General features: G+C 35.1%; 1 protein-coding gene across 2 annotated transcripts in view; it reads left to right on the top strand.

The window, feature by feature from the left end:
- SNX29 (sorting nexin 29) overlaps positions 1 to 27,958 on the top strand; it is a 714,032-nt gene that overhangs the window by 192,781 nt on the left and 493,293 nt on the right. For both annotated transcript variants that reach the window (XM_044659168.1, XM_044659176.1), the window contains exon 14: positions 10,642 to 10,724. In XM_044659168.1, coding sequence (XP_044515103.1) covers positions 10,642 to 10,724 — 83 coding nt within the window. The remainder of the gene's footprint in view (positions 1 to 10,641; positions 10,725 to 27,958) is intronic.

The following is a 27,958-nucleotide window of genomic DNA, read 5'->3' as shown; positions in this document are numbered from 1 at the left end:
TTCACTTCTTCCTTCCTTCCTTCCTTCCTTCCTTCCTTCCTTCCTTCCTTCCTTCCTTCCTTCCTTCCTTCCTTCCTTCCTTTTCTTCTTTTGTAGAAACATTAGAATCGAGCATTTTTATGACTCTTATTGTTATTTTGACTGTTCATTTGAATCATAATCTTGGTTCCTGAAGAACAATTCTTTTTATAGTTATAATGACTAATTATTGCTTATTCAAAAGTAGTATCATATTCTTAATCCATGGTACCTTAGACTAAGTTTATTCTTGTTGAGGGAGGGAGGCAGGGATTGCTTTTGTAGGCCTGTGTTGTGCAGTTGTGACATGTGTGCCTTTCCAGTGCCCTGAAAAGGGTTCATTAGTTTTGTTTCAATTTTTCTATAATTATACTTATAGAGTAGTGATGTCTGGAGTACTTAGTTGTTTATTCTGACACTGGGGCAGCAATAATTACCTCAACTTACAAACATTAATTATTGAAGTAATTTGCAGATATTTCATGAGCATTTGCAATTTACCTGATGGTTTGCTTTTCCTCCTACTGTTTTAAAGCAACTAGCAGTGTTAAATGGTCAATGTATGTGTTTATGTAAGATCTATCTGCTTTGTACAGGTTAATTAATACGCATTTATCCACTGTGCAGTTTTTATTTTGTGGTGTATTGATATTTGTTGCCTTTTTAAAAAAAATATCTCTGACTTTATAAAACCAGGCTATGCCCTCTTCAGGTGGTTAAATTTTCATATTATTTTGTGGTCTTTATCCTCTGTTTATTACATGATGTATATAAAGTACAGTGTAGATAAGAATGATTATTTTTATTGTCATTATTCTTCTTAAATAACTATTATGTTATCTGTGTTATATAACATTTTATGATGACAGTCTAGAAGTAATACTTTTCCTTGTGTATATTAAAGGTAACGATAATTAGGATTTATAATAGAACATAAACTCATTGAGGACATTGACTTTCTGCTTATATTTGTATTCTCAGGGCTTAGCACAGTGCCTGGCATATAGTAAGTTTTTAATAAATGCTTTTTGATTGACTGACAGTAGGAAACATTTTTTTAAAATCCCCTTCCTTGTTTATAATGTTGTACTTAGAGCAGATGCTCCATAAATTTATTTTATGATAATGTGTCTATACTGCAATCAAAGAATAAGACTTGGTGATTGTCATGTCCTGTAGTTATTTTAGTATGCTAGGTGAAATGAAAATTAAATTTAATTATAAAATCTCTTTGATGAACCTATTTCATGTCATTTGAACTCTATCACGTTTAATAGAAAGAAAAAGATGTAATCATCATAGGATATGTATAAAGCATACAGATATGCTAAATTTAAAAAATGCCCTGTCACTGTAAATTCTCTGTTATCAGGCATGATTTGAAGAATGGGATATTCCTTAATCAAATATTCTGACTAATAGAGTATTATCACATATAACACATGTTGATTTATAGTTTTCACGCAGTTAAATTTTTAAAAAATGCATTTATTATTATATCTTCACCAAGAAGCTTGTGTCTGCCTTCCTTTTAATGATTGGGAAAGCACATCAGGATATTACAGGTGTTTAGCTTCATCATTATGCATATTAGTCACTACCCAGTATGCGTGGGCATGCTATGGAATGTAGGTCCCTGGGCAGAAAAATAGAGCTTGGGTCAGAGTTTTACTACATATGGTTTTATAAAATTATTTTTCTTTTACAGGATGATGAACCTTAAACTTCAAATTTCATTCTGAATATTAGTCTAGTAAAAGTCCCTCCACCTCTCCACCAATGTCACATTTATTGCTGTCACTTGTTTATATTAACATTTGCCTAATCATTTTTCTTAAAAGGAAAAGAATTTTGTAAAACAAATCTGCTCTGTCAGAAGCTTATTTTGTTACTGTTATTTTCTGCACAAAAATGGGAAAGCAAAAAGATGCTATAGAAAGAAACCAAAAATAATGAAGCCATCTGGTTATAGGTTATTTTTAGTAGTCAAATAATTTTGCTGTATTCACATTCATCGTATATATATATGTATATATATATCAGATTATGTCATTCTTGATATATGACGATGTTGCTATTGGATGTTATTAGTTTAACGCAATAGATTTGTCGTTATTTTTCTGTCATTTTCTGTCTTACTTGTGACCAATCACATACATATTTATGAGAGAGTTAGCTGAGGATTGAGATGTAGTCTATGACTGTGGATCAGAGCAAAGGTAACCTGCTAGTAGAAGGTTTGATCTTAATCTTGTTCATGCCAACTCAAAGACACTGGACTAATTAACTCATATTGTATAAAATATTCCCCCTCCCCCCTCCTGATAATTTTAGGACTATCATTTTTATAACTTGGATCATTAGATTTTATTTCTCATTTTATGGCCATGTGTATTCCCACTTAAAGTATGCAGTATGTAACATGACAACAGTCTAGAAGCAATATTTTTCCTTATGCATATTAAAAGTAACCTCCTGGAGGATAAGTAGAATTGACATTAGAACATAAGCTCTTTGAGGAAAATGGCTGACATTTTCTGTTTATAGTTTTATTCCCAGGGCTTAGCATGCTATGCCTGGCATGTAGTTAGCTCTTAATAAATGCTTTCTGATGGGGGGCAGCTAGGTAGCTCAGTGAATTGTGAACCAGGCCTAGAGACGGGAGGTCCTAGGTTCAAAACCAGCCTCAGACACTTCCTAGCTGTATGACCTTGGGCAAGTCACTTAACTCCCATTGCCTACCCCTTAACACTCTTCTGCCTTAGTACCAATACATAGATTTGATTCCGATGGAAGATAAGGATTTAAAAAAAAAATTAAAAAAATGCTTTCTGACAGACAGAAAGTAAGGAATGTATCTTTTTGAAAAATTCCTCTCGTTTATAGTATTATACTTACAGGAGTGCTAAAATAGTGTGGCTTCTTTGGTCATTAAAAGACATTTTAGGGGGCAGCTAGGCGGATCAATGTATTAAGAGTCACTCCTAGAGATGGGAGGTCCTAGGTTCAAATCTGGCCTCAGACACTTTCTAACTGTGTGACCCTGGGCAAGTCATTGAACCTCCATGGCCTAGCCCTTTCCTCTTCTTCCTTGGAACCAATATACTGTATTGATTTTAAAACGGAAGGTAAATGTTTAAAAAAAAAAAGAATCCAGAATTTCTTTTACCTCCCCCACCCCTTCAATATTCAAAACAGAATAGAAAAAGATAGTAAAAGGGACACTTTACAGAGCAAGGTTAGAGCCAGCCAAGAATGGCTTGAAACTGATTTGAGGCTTCTAGTCAGTTTCACAGGAAGGGACTAGAGGCAGTATTGAAATTACACTTCCTCCAAAATGGATACTTTCCACTTCCCTCACACTCCAGAGAGAATGTTATTCTCTCTCTCCTCCTCCCCCCTCTCTAACTAATCAACTAATGAAGTCGCTAGCCAAAGGGTTTTGATTAAAGACCAATGGGGTTTATTGTCTTCTAGGGTAGGTTGGTTTGGTTAGAGGATACAAGGTAGCCCTAACAGCTGCTTAGAGAAAGCTTCAGGTGGGGGAAGGGAGGCAGGAATGTGAGACTGAGTAGGGACCAGCCTACTTTTGCCCCAAGAGGGTTAGTAGTCCAAAGGGGTCGGAAGGCTGGATACAATGATTCAAATAGGTAAATTTGCATCAAGGATAAGCCCTATTTGACTAAACTATCAAAGATTTGAACTAACTCTCAGATCTACTCTCCTTTCAAAACTTCTCAGACATTCAGGTTGGGAAAATGAAGGTGGGAATAAGGAAGGCTAGGGAGATTCAAAGGAATTAGCTAAACTAACAATTTTAAAAGAAAAGCTGCAAAATATAGGCCAGGTTTCAATCTAAAGAAGGAGCTCAGCTGGATCCTGATTCTCTCCACATGTTCCCAGGACCAACTGCCCTTTTCCCCAAGATTCTAAAACCCTCATCAACTGACAGAAGAACTCTGCAAAGCAGTTATGCCCCCTCTCTGCACCACAGTAGGGATCCATAGATTTCATCAGTCTTCCAAAAGGGTCTGTGTCACAAAAAGGTTGAGCAGTTCTGCTCTAGCATTTCCATAACAGTTTGGCTGTTCTTTACTAGGCAGTTATGTAACTATTCTATCTGGAATTAATTTATTCAGAAGCATTTCCCCCCTTTAATCCCAAAGAGGACACTCAGCTATTTAAGTGGCCTCTTTAATCCATTCTAACTGAGGCATTTAGATGGTACACTGTATAGAGAAATACTTCTCAGTGTGTGGCCAATGTATCCTGAGGATCCCTGAGACCTTTTCAGGGGTCCCTGAGATCAAAATAATTTTTATAATAACACAAATATATTATTTGCCTATAAAAATACTTCTCTATTCTTTTAATATATCTGCATATAAGAATGGATTTTTTTCACATACTTAAGTCAAAACAGTATATTGCAACAGACTAAATGCAAAAAACAGACATAAGAATCCAGCTGCCTTCTCTCAAGCTCTATATTCAAGATATATAAACCAATACTTTTCTTACTAATATTTTATTGTTTTTAATAATATTGCTATTTTTGTAACAATGTTATTTACATTGACATATAATAACCATTATTTTAAATGAAATAATAGATAATTTTTAAAAATAGCTTTAATTTCTAATATGGTACATGTGAATATATGTAATCTACATATACAAAAACCATTTGGATTGCTTTGGGTAACAATAATTTTTAATAGTGTAAAGTAATCCTGAGACCAAGAAGTTTGAAAATTCAATTAAGTGAACATTTTATTGAGCCTACTCTGTGACAAGTACTATGCTAAGCATGGAGGATATAAATTAAAAAATGAAAAGAGCCTCTGCCCTCAAGAAGCTTACAATCTAATGAGGGAAGACATCACCTAAATAGAAGCTGGAAAGGTGGGAGGAAGGAGATACAATAGAATTTATCTGGTTCTGGGACACCTTGTTGTGTGGAATTGAAACTAAGCAGAGATGCGTAGAGAAAGTGAAAAAAAAAAATCCAATTTCTGCTCTCTAAAAACGAAAGCGTTGAGTGGAATTTTGTGTTCCTCTATCCAGCTCTCCAGTTAGAGGGGAGAAGAGTCTAAAGAATAGGACTTAGAATTCAAATCCTGTCTCAGACATTAGCCAATCACTGTCCTAGACTAAGTTTTCCTGTCTTTAAAATCAGGATAAAATAGAAACCTACCTTGTAGGGTTGTGTAAATCAAATGAGATATATTAATGATGGAATAAAGCATTTTTAAACAATATATTATGTGTAGAGCACAAATAGAAATATAGGAAATTATAGAAAAGTAAGATATATGAACCCACATTCTAATTGAGGAAAAATACATATGTAAATGTCAGCTGTTATTGTTCAGTTTATTTTCTTTAAACCAAAAAGATATTTTAATTCATCTAGTCAGGTCATTCCTTTTCTCAAAAATCTTAAAGTGGTTCTAATCTTTTGCTCAATGAATAAAGTTCAGATTTCTTTGTCTGACATTCAAGGCTCTTCCCAGTCTGGTACTGCTTTCCCTAGTATTCCACCCCCCCCCCATTATATTTCTCTTTGTTTATTAAAAACAAAATCTCTAAATGAGAAGAAAATGCGAGGCATATGACCTAATTTCCCCAAATGGTAAACATAGCACATAAATTACTAGATTTAAAGCCAAGAATTATCTTGAGTATGGGAGAATTTTGCTCATTATACAATTTCCCATTAGAATGCTGAATGATAGTGTACAGTTAAAAATCCATGAGAAATGATCTTATTATAACAAAAACCTATTACCAAAAGAAATTTCCAAATCTTAATTGTTCATATACTTAAAGCAGTACTGGATACTTCATTCCACATAGAAGTTGTTATATAATGTGATTAGTCTCATAGGAGCCAGCTAGAGGAAATCAACACATCTTGTAGAAAAGAATATTGGGGTTATAGTTAAAAATTCTGGCTCTTACCCCTTTTTATCTGAGTAATTTTTTCTTGGGCATGTCACTTAACCTCTATGCCTCAGTATTCACACTTAAATAAGGAGGGAGTTGAACTAGATGATTTCTAAGAACCCTTCTTGCTTAAAGTCAATGAGCCTACTCTCCTCCATAGACACTACTAAACTTATCTTTGTCAATTGAACATCTACTCATCTTTTAAAGTCTAATTTAAATGCTACTTCCTCCATAAAAAACTTGTTTATTCTCCCTCCTTTCCCCTGCCTTCATCCTGCTTTGATTTCATATGACATTTTGTTTTCCACCTCTCTCCTATACTTTTATATTATTTATATAGTATAGTCATATATATGCAAATATCTACACAAACATATGATATATATTTGGGAGCTCATTAGATTGTTGAAGCTCTACATGAGGAAGATCTTAATGTCTCAAATACACCTTTAAACAAATTAATCTTACCTTGGATTTAGCAAAAGTGTTAGCACACAATATTTGTTACAGGAAATGAATTTTTGTTCCTGATGATGTATAGTTTTATCCTCTTCCTTTCTTTTATCAAATGCTAAGAAAGTTAAAAAAAAATGCTTCCCTGAGTAAGTAAAACGTGTGAATACTGAATGCATATACCTTAGAGAAGGACTGAGAAGAATGTTTCTTTAAATCCCCATAGGCACTTATTAAAAATGATGGTAGCCTTCCTAATACATTTACTTTTCTGTGCTACTTTTACCTTTTACATTGTTGCTTTCCGCAGCATTGAGGGATAGTTTTCAGGAAAGTGGATTAATTGATTTTAATATGCATGCATTTAATGAGGCTAAAGCTGAAAGAAGCAATCTTTGGTGCCAACTGAGCTGCCAGAAATTAAATGATTTGTTAGTATCAGTAAAGAACAGCTTCAAGAATGACCCTGGAGTTCAGGGTGTGATCTGAATTCTGAGGGAGCATGTGAGTACCATTCTAGGTTCCTAAACCTTAGTGTCAAAAGGAGATTGTAGAATCTACTATAACTTTTCCAACCAAATGTTTGTCTTTTATATAAATTCTCCATTGAAATGAGTAGTTAGATGATGAATAAACAATTCTAAGAATTGCTAAGATACTTGGGTAAATTTGGTAGAGGAGACTTTGCTTCTAAAGCAACAACTTATTTTTATTAAGGTTAAAAAAAAATCAATCTCATTCTCAGCCAATTTAACTGACCTACTCTTTTGATTGATGGGAATGTGAATGTGCCCAGATTTGTTTTTGTCCAATAGGTAATTGCTTATTAGGATTATAAAGGAACATAGATTTAGAGCTGAGCATAATTTATAATACTGTTTTAAGCATGAGAATTGTATTTTGGGTATCATTAGTTTACAGAATTTATGTTCTACATATATTTTCAACTACTTTTTCACTACAAAATTTTCTTTTGCCTGAAAATCTGAAACATCTCTACACAGTGGCTGACATGTTATCCACACTTTCCCATCATTTTGTTTGGAATTGTACTTTTACTAAAATCTTATTGCCTTTTATCTCAAAGGTTCAGTTTTAGATGGATTCTTATGGTATTCTTAAAGAAAAAGAAAATATTAATCAAGACCAGAAAAAAGGGGGGAAGTGTTATTAAATACTTCAGTTTGAAATATAGATTGAGGTGAAGAAAGATGCTGGGAAGCAGTTTGACTCAGATTTATGAGCTGAGTAACCGTCTGAGCATTTTGACAACTATAAACAGATAACCTAACTATTCAAGTCACACAAATAGTGTTGTTGAAACATATCTAAATTGCATTTTCACTTCACTTTTTTCTTAAAGGAATGATTGTGACTTGAATTCAAATTTAGATCTTGGGAATGGAGAGATGAAGCTTTAAAAGAGGAAAGGAAGATAGAAAATTCTTTGAGAAAAGTTTTTTTCCTTAACAGACCTTTGTAGTTTTACATAGTTAGCCAGCTAGTTTGCCAATATTTCTTTGTATTTCAGATTCATAAAATCAATTTACCTCTACAGAGAACCATTGAAGAATAGAATTGGATTTTGAATTAAAGGACAATTTATTAATTTAGTTTTTAGAGCTTCCATGTTGAATTTAGAGACCCAGAAAGAAATTATATATATTTTTACCATCTACCCACATATTGCCTGCCTTATAGTGTTGTGAAAAACAAATATGATAATGCATGTCAGATGCTTTTCAAACTTTAAAGTGGTACATAAAAGTCAGCTATCTTTGAGGCTCCTTCTGACATAAAATGAATGATCCTATGATTCTATGATTATTAGAATTTTTTATGATATTGTCTGTAAAAGGCCAGAGACAAAATAAAATAATCATAATAATTGAGAAATGCAAATAATGTTATTTATATTTAATGAAGAAACTTAGGTTTAGAAATGTTAATTGATTCAGTGGTCACTCTTGTTGGAACTTATATCTGAATACAGGCTCTTTTAAGTACAAGGTTTTGTGTGAAACCATGGGGCTTTGAGGCCTAATCTAATCACAGTTTTTTCATACTCCTCTCAACATAAGAGGAATTCCAGGCTTATGGCATCACTAGAGGGAGCTAAGACAGTAGAAAATGGGAATTTACAGCTTTGTTCAGGATGAAACCAAACCATAATCCATAAAACAATTGAATAAATTCTTCTGACAGCTTAAAAAAACAAAAACTAGTTAGATATTTTCCCTCAATTAACTCATTATCAGATGGTCAATACAGTTTTAAAAAAATTTGTGTGGGGATGTGGGCATGGGTACACATGCACATGTATTCTTTTTTCAGTGCTTAAATGTCAGCCCCTATATGATTTATTAAATACTTTCTGGAGAATTTCCTCAGGTAAATAGACTTGATCAGGGTCTCACATTTATTAAATACTAAAGGTGAATTTTCATCTATGTTGCACTGACTCCAGGCTGGGCACTCTAACTTTTTTAGGTGATCTTTATAGTTTCGTCCTTAGTATTGGTTAAAGAGTAACATTGATGTTTCTCCAGTCGTTGACTATTTCAACTTCATTTTACAAGGGCTCCTTAGGGTAATAACTATGCTCAAAATCAGGGGTCGGCAACCTTTTTGGCCGTGAGAGCCATAAATGCCACATTTTTTAAAATGTAATTTTGTGAGAGCCATACAGTGCTCACAGTGCCGCTCCTGTAACAGTGCCTGAAAAATAATTGACTTTATGGCTCCTGCAGAAAGAGCCATATCTGGCCCTCAAAAGAGCCAGACATGGCTCAAAAGCCATACGTTGCCAACCCCTGCTCAAAATGATACAGGTTAGCTTTCAGATGTAGTATAAGTATAGTAGAGAAATGGTGAACTTGGGGCCTGAAAGACTTGTTTTCACTTTCTGTCTTTACCGCTCATTAGTTAGGTGACCCCAGGCTCATAGAGGTGAACCTATGGCACCACAGGGGGCATTCAGAAACCTCTATGTGGGCACGTCTAGTGTAGCTCCAGTACAGAGTTCACCAGAGCTCATTAGTAGAAAGCCAGAGGGACGTGGGACAGAGCTGCTTCCCTTCCCCTCTCCACACCCACCTGAGGACATCACTTTCCCCTCTAAAAGTTCACCATCACTGCTCTAGGCTAATCACTTCACCCATAAGAAAGCCATTTTTTCTTGTATGAAAAATGGGATAACCATAGCTCTAATGCCTATATCACAGGGTTGTTGTGAGGATGAAACGAGATCACATGTGAAAATGGTGTTATAAACCTTAAAATTTATTTTTTGTTTTGTAAAGATATTTTATTTTACAAATTACATGTAATAAGAATTTTCCACATAAGTTTTTTGAAGTTATATCATTCAAATGCTTTCTCTCCCTTTTTTCCCTCCCCCTTCACAGAGATAATAAGGAATTTGATCAGGGTTATACATGTATATAATACAAAACATTTTTATATTGTTCATTTTTATAGGAGAATACTCATATAAAACCAAAACCCCCAAATAAAAACCCAAATAAACTAAAATAGCATGCTTTGATCTGCATTTTGACTCCAACAGTTCTTTATTCTCAGGTGAATAGCATTCTTTGTCCTAAGACCTTTAGAATTTTTCTGTATCATCATATTACTCAGAGTAGCTATTTCTTTCATAGTTGTTCATTCCATGATATTGCTGTTACTGTGTACAGTTATCTTGATTCCGTTTATTTCATTCTACATCAGTTCATGTAGGTCTTTTCCAGCTCTTTCTGAAATTAACCTATTCATCATTTCTTATAGAACAATAGTATTCCATCACCATCATATGCCACATCTTTGCTCAGTCGTTCCCCAATTGAACATCCCCTTTATTTCCAGTTAATAATCCTTAAAAATTGTAACAGCTGTGTTAATAATTTATAAAATGAAAAAATTCATAGAATGAAACAACCTGACTTTAGAATAAATATATTGAATGAGTGTGTCACTTAGATTCATATTTTCCCTATTGCAAATAATAGCTCTGGAGGTCCTACTCATGCATGCTCAGGATTTCTTCTGTTACCAGATTCATTTCTGTATTTTCCCCATGATAGTAATCTTTAAGACAAACTGAACATTAATATTTATAGGAAGCAGAGAACATGCTTTTCTTTATATAGGTTCTCCTGTCTCTAATTTGCTCATGTGTTAATATCCTTTTAAGAATTCTTTTTAATTTTTCTGCAGAGAAAATGAAGTGCTGAAAGTACAGCTCAAGAAATACGTAGGAGCTGTCCAGATGTTGAAAAGAGAAGGACAAACAGCTGAAGGTGAGGAAAAAGGGAGCAAACTAAAACAGTTAGTATTGGTCACAACTTGGAAAAATTAAGGTGATGAAAACTCTTTAAAAACATTCTTGGGGGCTGCTGGGTAGATTAAAGGATTGAGAGCCAGGTTTAGAGACAGGAGGTCCTGGTTTCAAATTTGACCTCAGACACTTCCTAGCTGGATGACCCTGGGTAAGTCACTTAACCCTCATTGCCTAGCACTTACAACTCTTCTGCCTTAGAATCAATACACAGTATTGATTCTAAGACAGAAGGTAAGGGTTTAAAAAATAAAAAGAAATAGAAAAATTTTCTACTTTTTTTTTGACTCTTAAGTTAGCCATCACAATTTTCATGAGTTTTTCAAAAAATCATCAGAAAGCAACTCTTGACTTTGAATTTGAATTTAAAATTTGTAATAATAGACATCATTTATATAGCATCTACTATGTGCTAGGTAATATGCTAAGCACTTTTCAAATATTATTGGATCCTCACAGTAGCCCTACAAGTAGGTGCTATTATTATTCTTATTTTGCAGTTGAGGAAACTGAGGAAGTCAGAGGTTAAGTGACTTTCCTAGGGTCAAATAGTAAGTGTCTGAATGCCAGATTTGAATTTGAGTTTTCCTTTCTCCGGGCCCATAACTTTATTTATCAAACTGCCTAGCTGCCAATAGAATCTGTTTTCCTAAGATAATTCATACATTTAGTACCTGACTAAGACATTAATGGTATCCTTAAACAATATGACTTTCTATAAGGAATGTTTTAACAAGAGGATTTGAGATTCTTTTATATGGCCTTTTCTGTTTAGTAACAATAGTAATAAGTAATTAGTAATAATGTGAATTTGCCTCCTTATAAAGGAAACAGGATTGGAATCTGATTGTTTTATGATATACACTCTTTAAATTGTACAAAATCCAAACTGAATTTATCTTGAAATTTCTTTTAGTTTAAGTTTGATCCTAGATATTCTGTAATATTTATATTTATGCAATATAGTTATAAGTTATAGTTTGAAGTTCACACAAAAAATCAATATATAAACTGGCAGGTAATGTGCATATCAAAGCATGCTGAAAACAAACAACCCTTGAATTGAATTGGTTTACCAAGAGATCGAGATTCAGAAAAGAAGACAGTACCTAGTGTAGGGGGGATGGCCTGAGGAGGTCACAGTGCATATGAAGAGAAGAGTTTTGTAAGGGAAGGCAGGAGTAAAGGTGAAAAACCAATAGATTTTGATCAAATAAAGGAATTTCATAATTCTTGAACATTTGTGGGTGATCAAAAGTATGATCGTCTTTTTGTGTGACATAGGTGAGATATAAATAGTCAGGGTATTTGAGGGAGAATCAATATTTATGATGGAATCTCCTAGTATGAGCATAGGAGTTGGGGGAAAAAAGAAAAATTGTGAGCCAGGTATTGAATTCATTTAGGAAGGAAGGAGTGATGGGAGGTTGTAGGTTGTTTTGTAGACAATTGCTTACCAGGATTTTAATTGGCCAGCAGATATGAGAGGCATGAACTTCAAAAAGAGAGATTATTGAATGAAAGTGGGGGTGACCTAAAAGGACTAATGGGGAACAAGTAGTATTCCAACTCTCTCACATCAACCAGTGAGTTGAGGACAATGAGTAAAGGTGCAAATGGTACTGGAAAGAGTGTCCTGACAGGCTGTATCATCAGGGGGAAGCCAGGTTTCAGTAAGAGCTATATTAGAGAGAAGGAGTTGGAAAGGAATAGATTAAAACTGAAGGGAAGTTTGTTGTCTATGGCACAGGCTAGATGGAGTTAGGAAGTGGCTGAATCTTTGGGATGGGAGGATTGTAGGGGATAGGAATGAGGAATCATGGCAGGGAACAATTTACACAAGGTCACACAAGTGACCCAGGTAGACTTGGATTCAAACTTAAGTCCTCTTGCTCCAAATTCAGGACTCTTTCTATTGTGAAAATTCATTTAGGGAAACTATGTAAATTCAAAACAAGTTTTTAACAGTTGATAAGAGGGAGGGAGAGCATTCAAAGTATGGTGCAAAGGCAGAGGTTAAAGAGATAGCACATTCTGTTTGAGGAGTGGCAAGGCTTATGGAGTTTGTATGGTGAGGTGTAAGAGACTGCAGCAATGTGGATGGGCGTAGGTAATAAAGGCCTCTGAACTTGAAATAGAGGATTGAATATTTCATCCTGGAGGTAATAGAGAGCCACTAGAGTTTACTGAATGGGGGAAGAAGACAATGACATGGTCAGGCATGTACTGTAAGTAGATCATTTTGGTAACTGGGTGGAGGATGGATCGTATTTTGAGACTGGGAGACAAACCAGCAGGGGCTTGCAGTTGCCGGGGTGTGAGATAATTAGGGCCCACACAGGGTAGTGTCAGTGTCAGAGGAGATAAGAGAGCTTAGAAGAGAATTGTTGTGAAAGCAGAACTTCCAGGAGTTGGCAATAGATGGGAGATATCATTGTCAATATTTTTATCTGACAGATTGATCATTTTAATTGCAAGCCCTCTGCTTTTTCTTTTGTACCATACTAGGTTTTCTGTTCAATTTAAATTAACTTTGCATGACATTCAAGGAGAAGACTCAAAAGGAGCTAAGTAATTCTTTACACTCCTGGAGAATGATGATATGGAGTAGTCTGTTAATAATCTTCCAGTGCACACAGTGACTTTTTTTTTTAACCATGGATTAAGATAGTGACATCTTCTAGAAGGGCTTTGAAGATGGAAAGATATTATCATATCTATTGTCTCAAGGATCATCATATAGATGAAACTAGAATTCTCCCTTTTTTCCTCAGACCATAGATTTTCTTACTCATTTGAGATGAATTTGGGAATCTATGTAAGTCATATGCTCTGTACTAAGTACTATCACCACCATGTGAATGATTTTGGACAAATAAGTGAACTTCTCTGTGTTGAAGGTCATCATAAGCTTAAATGAAATGCTTTACTTTCTTTAGATTAATTTCATTTGATTAATTCTGTTCATTTGCCCTAATGCCCTTCCCTCTTTCTCCGTTTATTGTCTAACCAGGTGTGGGAAGCCAATAAGAGAAACAGAGTCTTAAATAGATGAAAATCCGAGAATCCTCTTTTGACCCCTTTTATGATCCACACCTTTTCTTATTGAAAAACATTATAGCTTCTAGGAAAACTTTAAGTTCTTAGTAAACCAGCACTTAATGAGTTAACAGCCTTTTTTCACTCAGCAGAGTAAAGCTGCAGTTGTGGGTATATCTCTCACTGCTCCAGGTGTCCCAAGGTCACGGAGTGGCAAGCTCAGGCAAAATAACTTTTAGATAAAGTGAGGCTCATTTTTAACCTTGAGACTTTTTCTCATCCGGCATTATTTTTACAAGGAAATTATTTGTAAAACTATAACTTTATTGTGCTTTGATGTGACATAATTTGTGTTTCTGCGCAAATGCGAAGTTTCAGTGGGGGTTCTTTTGTGTGAAATGAGTCTTGAAGTATATATAATAAACTCCATGCTGCAAGAGAGAGAGCAGAGAAGCAGCTATGAGCTAACAGAAAGATCTCCTGTGTCTCATTACTTCCTTATCAACTAAACTGTCCTTATCAGATTATCAGAGATGATAAAGAGGTCTGGAGAACCAGGCATGTTTAGCAGTATCTTACTTTCTTAGTATCCTAAGTCCCTGTTCCCCAGTGATTAATTTTAAAGTTATAAGCTTTCATTGGTGGCTTCATTTTTTTTTAAACCCTTACCTTCTGTCTTAGAACCAATACATAGTATTGGTTCTAAGACAGAAGAGTGGTAAGGGCTAGGCAGTGGGGATTAGGTGACTTGCCCAAGGTCACATAGCTAGGAGTGTCTGAAGTCAGATTTGAACCCAGGACATCCTGTCTCTGGGCTTGACTCTCAATCCACTGAGCCAACCAGCTGTCCCCTGGTGGCTTCATTTAATTAATCTGCAGTAGACATAGGGACACTAGGGAGGAGAAATAGCCTGTTGATAGAAGCAATCTCAAATTAGCAAAAAGAGGAGAAAGTAAAGTGGAATGATTTGATAGATGAGGAAACTTTGGGAAGAATTTTAAATCATGGTTAGACTGTAGTAGCTATAAGAAACAAAAGGAAAAAACTCCCAACTATCCACTTTTGTGTTGCTACTGATTTGTTGCATACTTGATAATCTGTACTTTCATAGATTCCATACATTTTCAGTAAAAATGATTTCCCTTAGCTTTCAGGAATGAGGTCAGAGCCATTTAGGGGATCTGGAATATTTGTAGACAGATGACCTTGTGGCCCAAACATTCACGATTTTTTCAAGCATCGCGCACATAATTTCTTTTTATGGAGTTAGCTCAGGCTTATATTTCTAAATGCGTGTTGCATAAGATAGGTGTACAATGTCATATAAGTATTAAGTGGAAGAGCTAAAATTTGAACCCAAAGTCTCAAAGTCTAGATCCAGAACTTCCACTGTTTAACAATGATACTTTTTTGAGTTTCTCAAGGCTAAATGCCAGAATCTACATACAGATGGGGAATCTCAGAATCCCAATTCTCCAAATGGGGGAAAAATGGGCTAAATCTTAGTCCCCATTAAGCACTACACCTTATGACTTAGATTATAACAATGATAATGATGACAATGTGATAGATAGATACATTGTCTCATTTTGTCATTTAGCAACTTTCTCAGTTAAATATTATAGATATTATTCCCATTTTATTGAGGAAATGGTGTCAGAGAGGTAATATCACAGGTAATAATAGAAAAACAAAAAAATTTGAATCCAAGCCTCATTCTGTCCACTTATGCTGACTCTCAATGAGAAACATAATGGCATGGTGTGAACAGCAATCAGTTACTTAGTTATTAAGTGCCTCCTGTGAGCCAGGCGCTATGCTAATCATTGGGGATATGGAGTGAAAAAAAAAAAAAAGAGATAATCCCTGCCTTCTCTTCATTTGAGAGACATCATGTACATATATAAAACTATATACAAAATAGATAAAAAATAAATTCAAGGTAAATTTTTTTGTGTGTATGTGTGTGTGAAGGTACTAGCAGCTTTGTGGGATCAGAAAAGACCTTGTACCCTTACCACTCTTCCACCAAGGAGCCAAGTTAAGGGTTTTAAAAAAAAAAAAAAAAAAAGAAAAGACCTTGTGTTGAAAGTGGCTTTGAGCTGAGCTTTGAAGGAAAATGGGAATTCTAAGAAGTGAAAGGGAGGAGTACCTTTCAGGTATAGATGTGGGCAACCTATGCAAAGTAATGGAAGTTCCTGTGAAGCATAAAAGGAGCAGTTTGAGGGGACTGGGAGTGTATGAAAAGGAATAACATAAAAGGGTGAAAAGGTCATTTGGAACCAGGTTATGGAACATTTCATATGCCAACTAGAGAAGTGTGTATTTGCTTCTAGAGGTAATGGAGAGCTACTAGAATTTATTAATCAATGAAGTGACATAGTCATATGTATGCTTTAGGACTATCACTATGGATGATGTATTGGAGAGGAGGGAGTGATTGAAGCAGGGAGACCAAATGAAGAGGCTATTGGAATAGAAAAATATGTAATAAATCCATCAGGTAGTTGGAAATTTTGACCTGGAGATCAAGAATAGAGATGGGTAGTGTAGGGCAGAGGTAGAGATTTTAGAGTTAATTGTATAGATTTATCTTTCTACATTCTCCAAATTAGACTCATTATCCTCTAGGGAGCTTTTTACCTTGGCTACCCCATTTATATCAATGGCAGCATAATATTCAGAAGTTTAAAACCTGTAGTTATTTATAACTCTTCTCTTTTTCATCCCCTTTATCTGAGTAGTCAGCATGTCCCATGGTTTCCTATTCTAACGTCTTATATTCCTTCTTTCTTCTCCCTTTTTGAAGAAATAGGTATAGGGTTACTTTTGGGGACATCTTCTGGATGACACTATTAGAATACATCATATATATCATTAGAATAATTATAATTGGGGGCAGCTGGGTGGCTCAGTGGATTGAGAGCCAGGCTTAGAGATGAGAGGTCCTGGGTTCAAATGTGGCCTCAGACACTTCCTAGCTGTGTGACCCTGGGCAAGTCACTTAACCCTCATTGCCTAGCCCTTACCACTCTTCTGCCTTGTAACCAATACCCAATATTGATTCCAAGATGGAAGGTAAGAATTAAAAAAAAATTATAACCTCACAAAATTATCATAACTATATTATTGGCATATAAATATATCATAAATATATTATTATTAATGAGAATTCCCTAATAACCTCCCAAACTTGACAAGATTCCACCTTATCCTAGGAGACTAAGAAGACTAAGAAGTTATTCTCCTATATAAAGGCTATATCTACTATGCAAGCTATATGTATGCTACCTATATCTATATGGCACACCAGCCAGCTGCTGAGATCACTTTTAAATTCTGCCCTGTTTTGAGTATCTGTACTTTGGTTTTATATCCTTAAATAAATCTTAACATTAGTGAGCAACATTCTGTTTTTACCTTTTCTTAGTACAGCAAAAAAAAAAAAAAAAAAAAAAAGAGGCTAGCATCCATTTTTATTTTTAACCCTTACCATCTAAGGCAGAAGAGTGGTAAGGGCTAAGCAATGGGGTTTAAGTGACTTGCCCAGGGTCACCCAGCAGCTAGGAAGTACCTGAGGCCAGTGAACCCAGGACCTCCCATTTCTAGACCTGGCTCTCAAACTACTGAGTTACCCAGCTGTCCCCCATCCATTCCTTTTACTACCATTATTATAAGTTTGATTCAAATAATGGGGAAAATCTGTGGTTCATTGACATTAAGGGGGAGTTTTAGTCTCATACACATGAACCTTTTAAGCAAGTAACAAAAGATATGGAAGTACCTTTCTGAGGGCAAAACTTTCACAAGATGTCACTGTCTTAATTGCCTTTACCTGGTTATGTTGGAAAACAGTGAAGTCATTATACTATAACAAGATACTTCATTCTATCATTCTCTAAGACTGTAAAGACTTACTTAGTTTCTTAAGAGTCTTCTCCTTCAATATTATTATACTAAGTTCATTCACTTGAGATCACAAGAAACAAAATGGTATAAGAGAAAAGTTATAGGGCTTTGTAGGATTTAAATTAATGTCTAATACTTCAAGTATTGTTTTTATAAAGTTTGTTATCTAACATAATAGAACCACGTGACTAAGTTTTTCTACGTGCTCAAAAAAGCCTGCTCTACCAAAGCTGACAGGAAGATAAGAGAGCGAGAGATGGAACTCCACACAATTTATGTCCTGCCTACATCAGCATGTAAACTGGAAGTGACTGGAGTGCTGGAAATTGTAGTTTTGCTGGGAATTGTAGTTTTGTTGGGGATCATAGTTTTTAGGGTAACAGATTCGAATTACACAGCTTATAGCTCAAAAAATCAGTCAGTCAAAAATAATAATATATCCCCAATCCAATCTGTTACCAAGTGCTATCCACAACATTAGCTTTTCCTTACAATCAGTTCAGGTTCCTTGTTGTCTCATTCATCTACCATTCCATCTTACCTCCTTGAACAAAAAAAAAATTATACTCTCATATAAATGCTATTTACATATTGGGAGGAATCAGTCTAAGCCAAGAAAGGTGATAATTGAAAAGATTGCAGAGAATACAAAAACTTTTGAAGGAGTTTTCCATTTTTTGTTTGGTTTTCTAACAGCAGGGGCTTTCCTGTCATTTTGTTCATAGCAGCATTGTTTGGACCTCCAAACTCTAAGCCTACAGTTCTATAAAAGAAAAAAAAAGTAATAATGTTTATAGATATGCAAGATTAATATGGGCTGAGAAGGCTTAATGGAAGGGGGAGAATAGAAGCTGAGTCTAGGAAATGGATGATGACAAGAAAAAAAGAAGATACATGGGGAGAGAAAAAAGGATGCCAAAGTCAAAGAGATGAGATAGCAATTTTATGTAGACTACTTACTTATTACACATACCAGCCTTGGAATCATCTTTGGCTCTTCTTTCTCCCCTATTCCCCATTTTCCTACCAGCTGCCAATGCTTGTCATTGTTACCTCAGTGACATATAATAAATAAGCAGTTCAGATCCTTATAGCAAACTCATCTTTAGTATCTTTGCTTCCTGTTCCTCTACTCTGCAATTTCTCTCTCAAAAAATTATTAGTGTTACTAAAATATACATTTGGTTAGTAGCACTCCTTTCCTGAAAAAAATCCTCAGTGCTTCTCTGTTCTCAGATGAAGTATAAGATTCACAATGTCATGTTCAAAGCCCCTCTATTATATCTTTCTCTTGTTATTTCATGCTACTCTCCTTTACCCACTCTCAGTTCCACTTTAATTTAATTGCTCATTGTTCCCCATGTGTGCTATTTCATATCTTGCTCTTTTGTCTTTAAATGGGTTGTCCCCCATGTCTGAAAATGACTTTATGCTCATCTCCTCTTCTTTGAATCTCCAGCATCTCACGGTACACCTGCAGTCCTATGAACACAAAGCCTTTTTTAACCCCACTCCCTCAGTTGTTAGTGCTCTCTACCTCTTGAAATTACTTTGTATATGTTTTTTATTTACTGGTAAGGGCTAGGCAATGGGGGTCAAGTGACTTGCCCAGGGTCACACAGCTAGGAGGTACCTGAGGTCAGATTTGAACCCAGGACCTCCCATCTCTGGGCCTGGCTCTTAATCCACTGAGCCACCCAGCTGGCCCCAGTATCATGTTTTTAAAAGTCAATATTTTGGGATTACTCCTTAAAGCAGTTTTAGTTGTTTATTTACAAAGAGCAATCTTTATTCTGAGAATCATTACATTTATATTTGATATTACAGTTCCTTAAAAACAATTGTGAACAAAAACTATCTATAACCTAATATATATGAAGTGGATTAAGATACATTTATTTTCACATGCATATATATATATACATATATATATGTATATATATATATATATATATATATAGGCACATTTGTATATATCCATGTCCTTTGTATTGGTCTGTACCTACTTCTTTTTCCAAAAAAAGCAGCACCTTATGCTTAGAATGACTTTTCTTCAGTTTTTTCACCCATTTTGATAAATGGCTTCTGAAATTCATTCTTCGCCATGAAGTCTTCCTGGATTGACAAATCTAGTGCTGATTTACCTCACCAAGTGAAAAATTGAGTCTTCTTCAGCAAACCTCTTGAAACGTACTCTAATGCTATACTTCTATAGCAGTATATCTTGTTTTATAAATTCTCAGAGACTGAGAATTCTTTGTATTCTTTCTATGTAGAGACATGATACTTCTTAGCACCATTCTTCTGTAGGTACTCAGGAAAAGCTTTTTGATGTTGATTTTTTCCAGAAGTTGAAATGAGTCTTCATCAGAAAGCAATTCTTGGGTACCTACAGTGGACATGGTGCTATACTGTGGTATTTATTTGTAAAGAAAGAATTTTCAGTCCCCAAGAATCTATAATTTCAGATGTACTGATGTGGAAATACCCCATTAAAGGAAGATTTAAGACAATTGTGACAATTTACTCACAATTTATAATTTTTTAGAAAGAACTTTCCAATCAATAAGCAAGTATTTTTTGAGTGCTTACTATGTGTTTGGCAGAGTTCTATGGAGAAATCTTGGGAGGATGTGAACCAGAGTTCATAAGAGCATAGGGGGAAACAATGGATAGGCATCCTGGACTTTCAGAAAATAGAATGTTCAGAGAAAAGAGTGGCCTGAATACATCACCAGAGAGTATGTTGGCTTTACTTACATATTTCTTGTTGCCTCAGGAAGTGATTGATTTTTGTTTGGTCCATTTAAATTTTTAGGGAGTTTATTGCTTGGGCAAGGTTTTGTACTCATTGTTCCAAGCTGTTAATTTCCTTTCCAATTTTTTCTTCCACGGCTCTATTTCTTTTCTATTATAAATTTCCATTATAAAAATTTTTAAATAAAAATTATTCTTACTTCATCCCTTTGAGGAGATCTAGCTGAATTAGTGCCCAATGTAGGTTTTTCTCTAGGGTTTTGCTTATAGATGCCATTCTCTCCTTCTAACTTTGTGTCTTGAGCATCCCTGCCAACATAATAGCTCATTATGGTGTGGTTCTTTGCCTATTCTTATAGCCCACTTCCTGACTATGGATTTGATATTACGGCTGGGTTTTCCAACACTTCTGAAGGAAAAATATGGGATGGTCCTGTTGCAGCATCTGAGTGGAGTTGTTATTGGTGGTTTGTTGTGTCTAGCAAATGCTTCCTTCTGTCTCTCCCTCAAGGTGCTTTCCTGCTTTTAAATTGGAGGGAATGGCTGATCCTTCACCACAAGAGTCACTTCCCCAGATTATGGTTATAAGAACTAGTAGAAGCAAGACCAGTAATCTGCTGAGTGCTTCCACTTATAGTGCTTTTGTGCCTCTCTGATGTCTATTGGTAGCAATCCGTCATCAGTTGTTGCTGGTGGTGATGAGGAAGTTGGGTCCCTTCCCCATGATGAGTAGCTTCAGTGAGGAAAGATGATTAAGGAATCATGGAGGAAGTTTACTATGGATTCCCAAATATACCAGTCATGGATTCAGAGCAAACATTTATGTCTCCTAAGCTTCCTGTGAGGATTAATATTTTGTCCATTCAACTACTATATTCCAAGCAAGACACTAAAATTTCTAAAATCATTGCAAAAGCAATTTTCCTGGAAATTCTAAGTATTGATCCATAATTACTGTACATTTTCATTTTGGTATTTTGGTACAAGGAAAGGCTTAGAAACAAATTGAAAGACTCCCCCAAAGATCCATTTATTATTTGAAAGAATAGACATGTATTATTATAGTTGCAGTTTTCTTTTTTTTCTTTTAGTACTCATTTTAGGATTATGGATATTGTTGTATTAGTTGTCAGTATATCTTTTACTATGAAAGTTGTTGCTCTTATTGGAAGTAATAGATAGGTATGTTTTCTAGAAGCTGTTTTGGTTCTTAAAAGCCTTCTTAATTTAATTTAATTTAATTTAATTACAGGATTTATAAGGCAAGGGGGGCACTTTGTTTTGTGTAGAGGAATGATGTCTAGTACCTTTGCCTAAAAGTGGCTTGTGAAATGTTAGCTCATTTTCCCTGAAAAAGAAAACAACAACAACAAAAAAAATAAGCAGTGGATCATTCTACTTTCATAAGAAGAAACTTTTTCCATCTACCCCTTCAGCCTCATTTCTTCAGAGAACATCTCTGGTGCACTTCCTACAGGAGGCCTTTTCTCATCCATCCAATTATTAACAATTTTCTCCCTTTCAAAGTTACTTTGTATATACTATGTATTTACTTATCTATATACCTGTTAAATCCCATCCTGCTTGAAGAATGTCAGCTTTTCTGAAGATACCGTTTCATTTTTTGACTTTCTATCTATTATGCTTAATGTAGTATCTTCTCTACTTTAGATGCTAAATTACTGGTTGTTCAATTGAACAGTCAATCTTATATGTGAACTTTATAAACTATTCTAGTCTGGTCAGGTCTATGTAGTTTTATGATAAAGCAATAAAAGCGAAAGAACTAAATTGTCTTTTGGATAGTACTTTGAATGGGGATGATGGTGGTATAAAGTCAGTGCTTTTAGACTTTTACTTTTCTCTCCCATTGTAAACTTTTAAACTAAAAACTGGCGATTTGGATTGTGTCTTTTCTTCTCCCTTCTACTCGAGTTCAGTATATACCACTCACTCTCCATCACTATTGTGTTGATGGCTAGTAAAAGTTCACATCATTACCTTTTCTCCCTTTTGAATGCTGATGAACTCGATTTAACTATCTGACTATCTCTTTCTTGCTGGAGTCAGAGCTCTTGTATCCTGTGGCTCCCCCCACCCCCCCAAAAAAGGCTAGGATAGGGCTTAGGACTTGTGCATACCACCTTTCAAAGTTTGCCAAGTCATAGGCTAGAGGGAATCCATTGGTTTTGTTAGCAGATTTTAAAAGCAAAAGGTTTTATAGGAAGCTAATTTACTAATATGAACAGTAGTGATTCAGATACCTAAAATTTAGGAGATTTTATCCCTCCACATGAAAAATAGCATGTTTTTGTGGATAGAGAGCCAACTTTGGGGTCAGGAAAACTTGTTTTCCTGATTTTAATGATTTTATCTTTTAATTCCTGAAGTGTTCATGTTTTTTAGTTTCAGAACAATTCCAGAGTAAAGTTTCCTATACCAGTGAAATCATAAATACTAGTGACTTGCCCAAAGTGACCCAGGTTGTAAGCAGTAGACCTGGAATTTGAATTATTTTTTTTTTTACATTTACAATTATATTCCAGTTTCTTTACTTCTATTCTTAACTTTATAATTTTTATTTATTTGCTTTCATTTTGACTAGTGCTTTCTTTTCAGTTTCTTTAGATTCAGGCTTAATTTTTTTTTCTCTTTTTCTGCCTTTTTTTTTTTTAAACCCTTACCTTCTGTCTTGGAGACTATAGGGAGCTAACCCCCTATTTGGTTTTGGGGTCCTGAGTGGTGTTGGTGGCTTAGGATTGTTAAGGCAGGAGAAAGAAAATGAGAACAACCAAATTAGTGGTTAGCCCATGTTGCTCTAACGCTATGGGATTTGGACTTTATTTTATACTGGTTTCAAACAAAGAACACAAAGAAAGAGTAACAGCTGCGAAGGAGTTACAAATCACACACAATCCATTAAAGTCTAAAAAGTAGAGATATGGGTGCAAGGACAAGGGCCAAATTCCAACCACCAATTAGTAGGGGTTTACTTCTGGGAGCAGAAATAAATTTCATGGAGATGTTTACTAATTACGTTCTGCCTTGATTTACAGATCTGCACCTGGTCAGATAGTCTGGACTAAATTGTCTGGCTCCAGTCCTTATCTAAGTAATATATTTTTTAGGGTTCAGGCTTCTTAATTATCAAGGAGAGAAATTGTCAAGGAGAGAAATTGTTAACTCAGTAGCTTCTGGTCTGGTTATGGACTCAAAACTTTCCAATAAGTTTATAATGTTTTTCCAATAAGAAAAGGTATGGATCATAAGAGGTGTCAAAAGAGGGGTCTCAGATTTTTATCTATTCTCTTATTGGCTTCCTACACAAGACAGAAGAGTGGTTAAGGGCTAGGCAATGGGGTTTAAGTGACTTGTGCAGGGTCACACAGCTGGGAAGTGTCTGAGGCCAGATTTGAACCTAGGAACTCCCATCACTAGGCTTGGCTCTCAATCCACTGAGCTACCCAGCTGCCCCCTAATGTAATCTTCTTGATGAGTTATTTAGTCATGGTTCTGAATAGAGATGTTAAACTTGAAAACTTCCAAGTGAGGCCTGAACCAGATTAAAAACATTTCTAAGATATTTAGATAAATAAATAAAAATAAAATACAACATTCATAATGCTAATTTGTTGTTTTCCAAGTCAAAATGTGGCCTACAGGGCTCTGTATATATATTGAAGTTTGTCATTATTGGTTTAGAAGAATGATTTTCTGTTTCTGCATAGTTTTTATTATTTTTATCATCTTATTTTTAAGTTCTAATTTTATCACTTCATGGTATGAAAATGAAGCATATGTAGTTTTGTCACATTTGAATTTATATATTCTCTAGGAGTTACTGCAGTATCAGTTTTTGTTTTTTGAGAATCCCATGTATACCTGAGAAGGATGTGTATTCCCATTTACTTCATTTAGTTCTCTATACTTCTTTTAATTACAATTTAAATAAGTAATTCAGATCTATGATTTCTTCATTGTTAGTTTTCAGTTTTGATTTGTCATTCTGATAATGGAACATTGTAGGTTCCCCACAATTATTTTAATTGTGTTAATCTTTCTTTTATTAATTTAAATGTTGAATTGTTTGGTGCACATGCATTAATTCATTTTTCCTTTTACTATTTTGTAATGCCTTGTCAGTCTCTTTCAATTTTGAATTCCCCTTTAATAGATACCATTAGGTTTTTTTGAACTGGCAGTTATCTGACATATTTTAGATCAAAATTTTAAATCCCTGAATCTTTCAGCTATGTTTGGGCAGTTAAGCCCTATTAGTTGAAGAAGGGTCAGGGTTGAACATCTGTGAGTATAACAACATTTGACCAATTGAGAGTCAGGAGTTCCTAATGCTTTCAGCAGAATGGGCCTTGGAGAAATCCAATATTTAGGCTGAGTAGGTAGGTGGAGAAAGGCTAGGGATTCCCCCTTTGCTCAGGTAATTTCTGGGAGGGGACATCCAGTGCAAGACTCTACTGCTCCAGAGGTGCCATTTTAAAGATAGGGGTTTCTGAACCCCATTAGGACAGTGGATTTATGGCTTTTCTTCATTCAAAGACAGGTATTTGGATGGAACTCTTGTGTAGTAATAGGGGATGAAACAGAAAGAGGAATTACTGATTTCCAGGTTTTTTTTGCATCTGACTGGTAGATTGAAACTCTCTTGGGTATTTTAGGCTGTCTAGCTAATTCAGTGTCCTTATCTGTAAAATAGGGGTAATGACAACAACAGAGTATATCAGTATCATTTCTCTCCTGACCGTTCCCCTGGTTTTCATGATCTCCAGAAACTCGTCATTCTGAAAGATGATTTCAACTCTGTAATTCATACCTCTTCAGATCATTTCCTACCTCTGCTGCATTAAAAAAAACAACAACCTTTACCTTCTATTTTAGAATCAGTACTGTTTATTAGTTCTAAGGTATAAGACTTAAAAGGACTAAGCAATGGGAGTTAAATCACTTGCCTGGGGGGGGGTCACATAACTAGGAAAAGTGTGAGGCTATATTTGTATCTGGGGCTTCTAGTCTCTAGGCCTGGCTCTCAGTCCACCTACCTGTCCCCTACAAAGTGTGGGCTTTTAAAAAATGTTTATTGACTCTTCTCTTATTCTAACACTTATCTTAGTGTGTTGTTGTGGAAAAGAGCTTTGGAAATATTAAAATGCTATTAGAAAAGTGAACTCATTTCAAGAAAAAGTTTTAAAATGACATAAAATCTATGACCCTTCACTAAAGTCATAATCAAGTGACCTGATCTCATTTCAGTGAGGAAGTAAATTTGTATTCCCAAAGACCATGCCAGTAGACTATAAACTCTAAAAGGTTCTCTCGCAAGATAAAAATAAGTTTCTGCTGGTGATGGGTTCTGTGTATGTCATTTGGGGTCTAGACTAATTAAATTGCAAGAGGCTCATTATCAGATGATTTCTTTTCTTTTCCTTTTGATCACTGAAACTCATGAAACCAGTTTTAATATCGTGGTGTGGAAACAGCCTTCTTGGTGGATTGAGTTTGCTGTGTTAACCCTAGGCAGAGCACTTAACTTCTGTTTGTCTTAATCCACTGGAGAAAAAAATGGCAAACCACTCCAGTATCTTTGCCAAGAAAACCTCATGGAGTCAAAGAGTTGGACACAACGAAATGACTGAACAATCACAATCAAAAGGAGAAAAGCCATTAAGCTAGTTCAGCAGTATCATAGTATATGAGGAGAATGATAGGACATAAAGGTGGAAAGACAGGGTTAGAAGTAAGGTGAGTTATATTAACCAATTTAGACCTGTAAAGCTATAAGACTCTCTGTACATGGAATAACAGTGTCCTAAGGGGTGTACCGAAGTAAGTTAATTAGTTAGTGAGGATGATAACGATTGAGACGCTGTCTACTCTGGATGAATATTTAGTTTAGTTGTAGAAGTGCAAGTGAGTGAAGAGTTAAAGAATATACTTCAGAGTTGATAAATTACAATTTTATCAGTCAGTGACAGAGAAATTGAAAAGGATTTCATCAGCTATGATTGTTATCTTTATGAATGTGATATATACTATTATATTACATCAAAGAATAATATTTATTATGGGTATTTGTGTGTATATATCATACATGGTTCATTTTAGTTTGAGAAATTTGATAAGGAACTTTTTTTTTTTTGCTTAACAATGCCTTTAATTTTTTTTGTGTTATAAAAGCAATATTTTATATGATGTAGTAAGGACATAATTCCTTCATGGAACAAGAGCTTTTTATAAAGAACAAGATAGATGAGAAATGGTTAAAATGTCATTACAACATTTTAAACTCATCTAACAGGAGATTTAAGGCCTAAAATTAAACACCCAAGGACAGGGAAGTAGTGGGAAAGAGGAAATGGATGAAATGGGATTTAGAGCAAAGGGTACAATTGGATCCATTGATAATGGATCTGCTCATGATAGCAGAAAGAAGGACTAGATAGGGCACATCTAAGGGAATATTAGGACTAGATATTTTTGATGTTGTTTAGTCCTTTCAGTTGTATCTGACTCTTCATGACCCCATTTGGAGTTTTGGTGGCAAAGATACTGGTGTGGTTTGCATTTCCTTCTCCTGCTTTATTTTACAAATGAGAATACTGAACCAAAGAGAGTTTGGTGACTTGCCCAGGTCACAAAGTAAGCTAGTAAGTGTTTGAGTCTGGATTTGAATTCAGGCCTTTCTGATTCCAGCCCCCTGTATTACGTACACATAGCTACCCTAGACTAGATATATCACATTTATTATTTTCTTAGATGTGACACACCTAGTTTGATCAAGTTTCCCCTCTCTTTTCCTAATGTTGGAGATAATTGAGTTCCTGTCATTGCCACAGTGGTGTAGTTCATACCTTTATGGTGTGATAAATGGTTTTTTAAAAAAAAGTGATAGGGAAACAATAAATTCCTGTGCCCCACTTGCTTATAACATCAAAAGTAGGTGAAATAGGCAGTGGCTATCATATGCTCTGCCCTGGTTTCTGTTATTATAAACAGGGAATAATTTCTGATAGGTAAATTCAAATTGCCATCAGTTTCATATGCCTTTTCACTTTAAAAAATTTAATTGTGAGTGAGAACTACATGCTGACACATTTATGAGCTACTACATATTTGAATATTTTGTTGTACCTTCCAAGTAGGGATTTTACTATTCTAACCATAGAGTAAGAGAGAATTTCATTTTGTATATTTGATATTGAATTAGTCATTACTCAGCATATCAAACATTCTGATGCCCTAATTCATGATTGTCTTATTCTTGACTGTTGTTATATGGCTATATGGTGAAAAGTTATTATCAAAGAGTACAATTGGATATGAATTATGAAGTAGTGCAGAATTATCATGGAATCAAAGAACTATTGAAAACAACATGGAGATAGATTGTAGTAGTCCTGGCACCCTCTATCTTTCTTCTTCTTCTTCTTTCTTTTTCTTCTTCTTCTTCTTCTTCTTCTTCTTCTTCTTCTTCT

Source organism: Gracilinanus agilis, chromosome 1 (assembly GCF_016433145.1).
Source record: "Gracilinanus agilis isolate LMUSP501 chromosome 1, AgileGrace, whole genome shotgun sequence".
NCBI lineage: Eukaryota > Metazoa > Chordata > Mammalia > Didelphimorphia > Didelphidae > Gracilinanus > Gracilinanus agilis.
This window is presented reverse-complemented; position numbering and strand designations above follow the sequence as displayed.